The 8,983-nt window shown below is 52.4% G+C and overlaps 1 protein-coding gene across 1 annotated transcript; it reads right to left on the bottom strand.

Annotated features, from left to right (window-relative positions):
• Positions 1-3,841: 3,841 nt before the first annotated feature.
• On the bottom strand, positions 3,842-8,961 carry MAFA (MAF bZIP transcription factor A). Its single transcript, XM_065831657.2, has one exon. It carries the CDS (start codon positions 8,112-8,114, stop codon positions 7,248-7,250), a length of 867 nt encoding a protein of 288 aa, XP_065687729.1. The 5' UTR covers positions 8,115-8,961; the 3' UTR covers positions 3,842-7,247.
• Between the last annotated feature and the right edge of the window lie 22 nt (positions 8,962-8,983).

Genomic DNA, 8,983 nt, shown 5'->3' with positions numbered 1-8,983 from the left:
GGGAGGGAGGATGCTCTACCTGCCATCCCCATTCCCCCTCTCTCATCCACAGAAAGAGAGGAAGGAGGAGTTAAAAAATAAAAAAAGAAAACTAGAATACTTTGGATTTTACTGGGTGGGTAATTAGACACTAAGCTGATGACTTAATTGGGAAACTTGGCAGGTGGGGATGTGGAGTTGTGGGACCAGCGTGGGGGATGAGGGGATGCCTGGGCATTGGGGATGACGACACCAAGAAGAGCTGCAATCCATGGGCAAGTGGGACAGCAAAGGGCTGATGGGACCCGACCACCACTGGACCTGAGGACTGACACTGTCATTACATGGTTTTGTGGCCTTTCAGTACTTAAAAGGGGCTGATAAGAAAGATGGGGACAGAGTTTTCAGCAGGGCCTGTTGTGATAGGACAAGGGGTGATGGTTTTAAATTAAAAGAGGGAAAATTCAGGCCAGACATGAGGAAGAAAGTGTTTACAATGAGGGTGGTGAGACACTGTCCCAGGTTTCCCAGAGTGGTGGCGGATGCCCCATCCCTGGAGACATCCCAGGCCAGGCTGGATGGGGCTCTGAGCAACCTGAGCTGGTGAAGATGTCCCTGCTCATGGCAGGGGTGGCACTGGGTGAGCTTTGAAGGTCCCTTCCAACCCAAACTGTTCTATGATTCTATGCTTTCCCACTTGGTAATGTGGCTGGTTTCCCTCTGCACACACATGGATATGTGTCCCGCATCCCGAATCCCACCTTCTACATCCCACCTGCTGCACAATCACACGTGTTTCCACATGCGCACTCCTGCATGTGGGGATAATAGCACCCAAGAAATTGTCCTCAAGCATGCGTGGAATGGGTTGGTATTGCTAGTAATTAGCAGCTTTGTATCCTCACTGGAACTTGTCCGGTCAGGGAAGGGTGTGATGGCCAGTGCCGTGCTCCTTCTTGCCGTTCATGTGTGATCCAGCTCTTCCCCTTCTTCCCAGCACAGCAGCAGTGACAGCCAATACACCACAACACGGCACTGCTCACACAGCCACAGGGCCTGCTGCAAGCGAGAATTCAATATACTCTATCCCATATTTTGTATCCCAAACCCCATATCCTGCATCCCCTATCCTGTTTGTCACATCTCTTATCCCACATGGTGCATCTAACATCCCACTACCTGCATCCCACATCTGATATCCTGTATCCCACCTCCTGCATCCCACATCCAATGTCCAGTATCCATGCATCTTTCATTCCACCTCCTGTATCCCACCTCTTGCATCCCATTTCCCACATCCAACGTCCTGTATCTGTGCAGACTTCATCCCACATCTTGCACCCTGTATCCTGCACCCCATGTGCTCCACCCCACTTCTCATATCCCATATCCCACACTCATATCCTACATCCCGCTACCTGAGTACCACATCCAGTGTCCTGTATCCTTGTATCTCAAATTCCACCTCCTGCATCCCACCTGCTCGATCCCACCTCCTGCATCCTGTATCCAACCTCCTGCATCCCGCATCCCACATGCAATGTCCTGTATCCATGCAGACTACATCCCACCTCCTGCATCCCACCTGCTCCATCCCCCTTCTTATACCTTATATCCCACCTCCTGCATCCCACATCCTTATCCTTCATCCCACTATCTGTATCCTGTATCCAACATCCTATATCCAACATCCTGAATCTGACCTCCTGCATCCCATATGCCACCTCCTATGTCCCATATTCTTCATCCAATGTGCTCCATCCCACCTCCTGTACCCCATACCCATATCCTGCGTCCCACTATCTGAATCCCATATGCAGTGTCCTGTATCTGTGCATCTTGTATCTGACCTCCTGCATCCTATATCCCACATCCCACACCCGACGTCTGGTATCTTTGCACCACACATCCCACCTCTTGTATCCTATATCCTGCATCTCACCTGCTCCATCCCACCTCCTGTATCCCGTATCCCACCTCCTGCATCCCACTACCTGCATCTCAAACCCATTGTCCTGTATCCGTGCATCCTACATCCCACAGCAGCATCATCCCTGAGTGACGCAAACCCATCCAAAAGTGAAGAGTTTGGGAACAAAACCCAGCTATGATCCTGTTCACGGTACGCATAGGGGTTTCCCTTGTGCCGGCTGTTAGGAAGGATCTTGGTTCCCAACGAAGTCAGGGGAGATCCCAGGCTGGGAGAAGGCGAAGGGCTCTAAACTTTACTAGGCATAAATTCCAGCCACAGGGATGAGCTGTGCAAGTGCCAGAGCAAGTGAGCTCATGAGCTGGCAGAAGCAAATTAGCTCTGTTTTGCTAAGGTGATATATGTATTTTTTAATATATATTTTAAATATATATGGTGAACAGGGCAGCATTTGGCTCCCAGGGACACACGAGTGGTGAGGAGGCAGCCAGACCCAGAGCACAGGAGGGAAGGAGAGTGCAAAAGGCAAATTTCAACCGAGCCAGAATATAAGGATTACCCTGAGCCAAAAAACATCAGCTCAAGCCAAAAAACATGAGCTCCAAATGGTGCCCAAGCACAGCTCGCAGCGGGTCAGCCCTGAGAGTGGCTCAGAAACAGCGCCACAAACCGCCAGGAGTTTCATTTTGTTGGGGATTTATTTTCCGGGGAATTTAATTACCTTGCACTTTTCCACTGCGTGCACCCCCCAAATTTGTGCATGCCCAGCAGCCCACCCCCTGCACCCCAAGCTTGGTTTAATATCCCAGGGCTGGAGTGATCGCGTTACCGAGATGTCAGGACTTTGTGTTGAACGCACTGCAGTGGTTTGGTGGCAAACGTGCTGGGTATCAGCATCAATAATTGAGGAGGAAGGTGTGAGGGGGGCATTTGGGCAATGCCGCACTGATCAGCCTGTTGTGGTTGCAGAAACCTCCATTATCTGCAACAATTCAGCTAATTGGGGACAAGATGGAAAACGTGGCACCAGGGGATGGGTGGCTTTACTAGGGCTTGGGTGAGGTACCTGAGGGTGCTGCTGTGTTTGGGATCCAGCATCACCCCAAAATCACCTTCTTTTCCCATGGAAAAAGGGCGTAAAACCCATCAGCAGGGACAGCTGGAGGAGTTTTGGCCGTTTCCCAGGTCAACAGCGTCTTCAAGTGCATGTCAAGGTGCAAGTAAAGCTTGGAAACAAAAGAAATGGGTTTAAAAAGCTCTGCAGGAGGATGGTAGAGAGGAGACAACATGCCAACCCCCCCAGGGCTTGTCTCCGCACCCCCACTCCAAAAAAATAACCACCCCATGGGATTGGGGTGAGACCCTGGGATGCTGCTCTCACCCCCTAAACCCACAGGGCCAGGCTGGAGATGGGGTGCAGGAGATGCCCAGGATGAGCGCAGGGGCTGCAGATCCTTGCAGGAAGGAGACTGATGTTCCAAGGTCCTGAAAACCCATGCAGACCCCAAAAAAACTCCATCCCCACCAAAAAAAACAGGAAAAAAAAAAAGAGGAAAACACTTCTAAAAATGGCCAGAGCAACCCAAAGAATTCATGCGTCCTCCTCCAACATGGAGATGCGGCAGCCTATAAACATCCGCAGCCCTGCGGCACGGGTGACAAGCGCTGACATGCCACCCGGTCCCGCAACAGCCCCCCCATCCCAAAAACATGTACTGACACGTTCCAACCATGCACAGGCAGCCCCGCGATGCTGCAGAACTCCTGGTCTTGTGATGAAGGTCACAGCCCCCCCAAAAGATGCTGCAAAACCAAGTGAGGACCACCCATCATGCCCCCTTTCCCCCAAAAAAAACCCTAGTGAAACAGAGGGCTCAACCCTCCTGGCCCCAACAAGGAGACAAATCATAAACCAGCCCCATTTGGGGCATGAACCGCTTTAGTTTTTATTCTTTATTCACCAAATGGAATGAGGGACAGATCCAGGACAGCCCCCTGGAGCAAGTTGGGGTGATGGGTGTGACTTGGGGGACCCCAACTGCACCCCAACACTGTGAGGTGGTAGGGGGTGAGTAAAGCAGAAGGGTGCAAGTACCCTGGACTCCCCAAATCTTCCTGTGCAGGATTAACTATTAACTCGTGGCAATAACACCTTGTGCCCCGCTCCATTCCCCTGCTTGGGGGGATTTCCAGGAGGTGATGGTAAAACAATAAATCAGTGTGGAACAAAATAAAGAGAAATAATGTTTAAGAGTTACAGCATTGCAAGGAGTTGGGGGTCATATCCCTACTCAAAATCACCCTGGGAAGGTGAAGGATGAAGAGGAAAGGGTAACACCGCGATCACTAAAATAATCTGCTCCTGCTATAGCAATGTGGGGAGACCCGGGTTGTGCCTTCCCCACCTTGCTGCAGTGTGAAAAAGGAGAATATAAATCAAAGGAGAACTGTATGGAAGGGCCGAGTGGTGCTGGGTACCAAGGCAAGGGGTGAAAAAATAATACAAAATAAATAAAAATAAAGATCAGGCATTCTCAGTCCCACATTGCTGCCTTTGCTCGGCTGATGTGGTGGGGAAAGATATCGTGGAGCATCATATCAGACCCCCCAAAAATCCTGCACAGCGCCAAAGTCGGCTCTGCTGCTCCAGCCAGCCCCACCATGGCCGGGAAAGAGGACACCAGCCCATGGGGACGCACGGGACATGACCAGAGCGAGTAAATATATGTAGGGGAAACAAGGTCTTCGGGATGGTTTGGGGGAGGCGCTGGCCCCAAACCCTTTATTTCCCTCCCCAAACTCAATTTTGTCATGGGGTGAGCAGCTGGAAGTGCTTCTCCCACCCCGAAAAATTAAAATGAACCAAGGATGGGGATGTTGGGACAAAAAGTTGGGGAGTAATGCACTGAGAAGCTGTAATTCACCCTCCAAAAAACACCCAAAACAAAATAGGGAGAGGAGGTGATGTCCTGCGAGACACTGCGCAGGCAGCAGGATGGGTTATTTTATGTAGAGGAGGGTTTACAAAGCTTGCCTGGCTCTAAATTAAAATAGGAACAAGGAGTAACCCCCCCACAAACCCCAATTTGTACCCAGCTCTGGTGCATCCATCCCTGGGACAAGGGTCCATTCCTGCATCCCGGTCCCATCTCGAAAACAGAACTGGATAAAATCCGGGTTGCTCAAAAACCTTCTGGATAGAACTCGGGTTGCTCAAAAAACCTTCTGGACACAATAAAATGCCAATAAGTCCAAAAGGGGGACAAAAATAAAGGGATGAGTTCGGGGGTGCAGAGGAGACAGAGCAAGAGGTTCTGGGGACACAGACATCCCCAAAATCCCAGGGCCTGGGGTTTGTTACATCAGCTTAATTGATGGAGGTGATTTATGGAGGAAACACACCGCAGTCAACGTGCTGGAGCAGCTCCCGGTCACGTCCGTGCAAAAATACAGGAGGAAACAAATTTTAAATATATAAAAATATAGAATAATTAGGAATATATAGAACCAAGGGCTCAAATTACCCCCCCCAAACCCAGCGCGGTCGGGGAAATCTGCGAGCGGGGCAGCGGTCTCAGCGGCACAAAGAGCGGCCGGGGGCACAAAACCCTGCAAACAGTCCCAAAAAGTGTGACAATACCAACCCTAAAGTTTTCCTTTAGATAATGCACACGTTTGGTTTGGGGGTTATTTTTTCCTCCACCCTCCTTTAAGTAAAAACTCAAAAGGGAGAAGGCGAAAAGGAGAAAGGAAAGTCATTTGTTTTACCGATTAAAACATTAAGCGGGCAACTCATCGGGGCGATGTCAGAGGAGCTGGGAGCAAATTGGATCCAAAGTGGCTTTTCAGCGGCTGTGGGGATGAAGGTCTCTGGGTGTCTTGGGGAGGAAAATAAAATGATAAAATAATTTAAAAGGGGGAAAAAAAAATAAAAACACACAATACGCAGCTTAAAAAGGAAATTTAAAAAAAGGAAAGAAAAGGTAGAAAAAGTGAAAAGTCAGAGTTCAGCGGGGTAGAGCAAATGGTGGTCCCGGGTTCGCAAGTGATGGAGCGACGGGCGACGCGGGATTTATCCCTACGGAGCTCGGGGAGGGTTTCGCATCCGTATCAGGAACCCAAAGGAAGCAGCAATAACCCCCCCAAAACGAAAACGTGACGCTGTGGGATCCCCCCCCACGGGTTGAGAGAGAAAAACCCGACCCAAGCTCTAGTTGAATATAAGTTGTTTTTTATCTTGATGCAACATCGTTAAAACCGTCACAAATCGAAACAACAGGTCGTTAAAAACGCTTCGCACGATCAGTACCTAAAATGCACCAGGCTCCCAAGCTCGCTTTGTTCAAAGACCCTTTTTTTCCCCTCCCCAAGATTAATTTTTTTATCGTTTTTCTTTTTTAAATAAGCAATTTGTTAAAAAAAACCCACCCTTCTCCTTCGCGCTTTCGCTCCAAACACAATTGCACATATTATTGTCTTTTTTTTTTGCGCAAGAATGTGCATTTTCTTTCCTTCTTCCAACACCGAGGTTAAAATAATACTCCGTTTCCCGAGGGTTAATAAATAAATCTGGTGCATAGTGAGATAGCAGCCAACCGTTTGCAGTCCATATATTACTATATCGCCTCTCAGGTCACCCTAGAATTGTTACCTCTCCCCACCTCCCCGCCACTATTTTTAAGAGCATAGATAATTTTAAATCTCTATAAAACAGTATTATTTAACCCAATTGATTCCTGTATATAGTGCATTCGGCTTCTTCCCAACATCGTTAAATTAACTCGGATATTATTTGCATGCTATTACATACAAACTTTTAAGACTCGTGTATTTTTTTTTCTCGTTTTCTAAAGGATTTTTTGTTCGTAAATCACCAAGCAAAATATAGGCTCAAGGAAAAGAAAAAAAAAAAGGCAGAAAACTAACTAATTTCTACATATTTACAAGGGTGAATAAGTTAAATGTGGCTCAGATTTGCCGGCCGGGAGGGGGGTGCGGGGCCGGGCAAAGCGCAGCGCTGCCGGGGACCCCCCGAAAAACCAAATACAAATCGAATTGGGGGTAAAACACGCAGGATAAAGGGGGAGGAAGAGGAGGAGGAGGAGGGGAGGAAGAAGCCACCTGGATGGCGCTGATGCTCCCGGGGTTTGGGGGGGTGGGAAGCGCCGTACACGTCCCGCATGCAGGCTGGCTCCAGGTCCGCCCTCCCCAAAAATGTCAGGGGAGGAAAACAAACAAAAATAATAATATATTTTTATACAAGCAGAGGGTTTGCTTTCCCCACGTGGGGTGAGGGGGAAAAAAAAGGGGGAGACCCCTCCACCCCCCACCCCGGGGCTCACATGAAGAAGTCAGCGGCGGGTTTAGGGGCGGCGGATGGGGAGGGTTCCCTCGGGAAACCCCGGCCGGCTAATTTCTCGTATTTTTCTTTGTACAGATCCCTTTCCTTGGCCAAACGGGTCACCTCCTGCTTGAGTTGCTCCACTTGGCTCTGAAGTTGACATTTCTCGTTCTCCAAGATGTGCCGCTGCTGGACCCGCTTGTAGCGGCAGGACTGAGCGTAGCCTCGGTTCTTCAAGGTCCTCCTCTTCTGCTTGAGGCGAATCACCTCCTCCTTGCTGAACCCCCGCAGCTGCCGGTTCAGCTCCCGTACCGACATACTCACCAACTGGTCGTCGGAGAAGCGGTCCTCCAAGCGCAGGTGGTGATGATGATGATGGTGATGGCCGGGGTGATGATGGGCGGCCGGCGGTAACTCCTCACCGCCGAAAGACTGAGGTCGGAAAGACTCGTAAGCTTGATGGTGATGATGATGATGGTGAGGGGCACCGATCAACGCTTCCACCGCGTCCTCCGGTGTCAGGTTGAGAGCTTCGGGATTGAGGTGATGCTGGTAACCCGACATCCAGTACAGCTCCTCCAGCTGAGGTTTGGAGCCCAGGGAGGACGCTGTGGTTGTTGGGGGACCAGGAGCCGGTTGCCCACCGGGGCTGGGAGCGCAGAAACTGGGCGAGGAAGGCACGGAGGAGCAGGGCGTGCTGAGCGGGGTGGAGGAGAGGGAACCGGCGGGCAGCCGGTGGCACAGCCGCTCCGCCTCCGCCGGTTCTTTCTTCACTTCGAACTTCATCAAGTCGAAATCGTTCACGTATTCGATGGCGAGGGGGCTGGTGGGCAGCTCCGCGCTCATGGCCAGCTCCGAGGCCATCTCAGTCCATGGAGGAACCGCGGGGTGATTCCCCCGGGTTATGCCGCTCACCGAGGCTTGGGGGTCCCGAGGGCTCCGGGAGATTCGTCCGAGCGGGTTACTGGGGCTCTGGCCGCGGTGCAACCGGCTGCCCCGACCGGGCTTTGCTGCGGGGTTCAGTTCTGCTCCGGGACCCTCCGATCGGGCTCTGCTACGGGGTTCAGTTCTGCTCCGGGACCCTCCGACCGGGCTTTGCTACGGGGTTCAGTTCTGCTCCGGGACCCTCCGACCGGGCTCTGCTACGGGGTTCAGTTCCGCTCCGGGACCCTCCGAGCGGGCTTCGCTACAGGGTTCAACCCGGCTCCAGTACTCGCCGACGGGGCTTCACTACGGGGTTCAGCCGGGCTCTGGGACCCGCCGATGGGGCTTCAGTGCGGGGTTCAACCGGGTTCCCGGATCCTCCTGCGGGACTCCGCTCCGGGCTGCAGGCAGACGCCTCCGTCGGGGCTTCGGTCCGGGGCTCCGCAAGGGTTTGCGGTCGGGTTTCGGCGCTGGAGCCTCCTCCGGTGCTCGGTTCCGAGCTGCAGTCGGACTCCGGGATCCTCGCAGCGCTCCGGCTGCTCTCTCCGCCGCCGGGGGAAGCGGAGCCCCGTGGATACGGGACCGGACACTCCAGCACGACTCAGCGGGGCCGGTTGTTGCCGCTGCCTGCGGCTGGTTCCCAATGGCGAGGAACAGGCAGCGCCCTGCCCGCCCCTTCCTGCCTCCCCTGGCACCTGCCCCGGCCCCACCTCCCCGGGCTACGAGCCTTCTAATGCCCTTCCTCCTCCTCGGACACGCTGCCCGCGGGCGGCAGCCGCTCCCCGCCCGTTCCCGGCGCTGCCGCCGCC

Source organism: Patagioenas fasciata, chromosome 2 (assembly GCF_037038585.1).
Source record: "Patagioenas fasciata isolate bPatFas1 chromosome 2, bPatFas1.hap1, whole genome shotgun sequence".
Taxonomy (NCBI): Eukaryota; Metazoa; Chordata; class Aves; order Columbiformes; family Columbidae; genus Patagioenas; species Patagioenas fasciata.
Note: the sequence above shows the minus strand (reverse complement) of the source record. Positions and strands in the feature narration are given on the sequence as shown.

Bases quoted from the DNA above. Each gene is read 5' to 3' on its own strand.
- MAFA (XM_065831657.2), bottom strand. From the start codon at position 8,114: ATGGCCTCGGAGCTGGCCATGAGCGCGGAGCTGCCCACCAGCCCCCTC.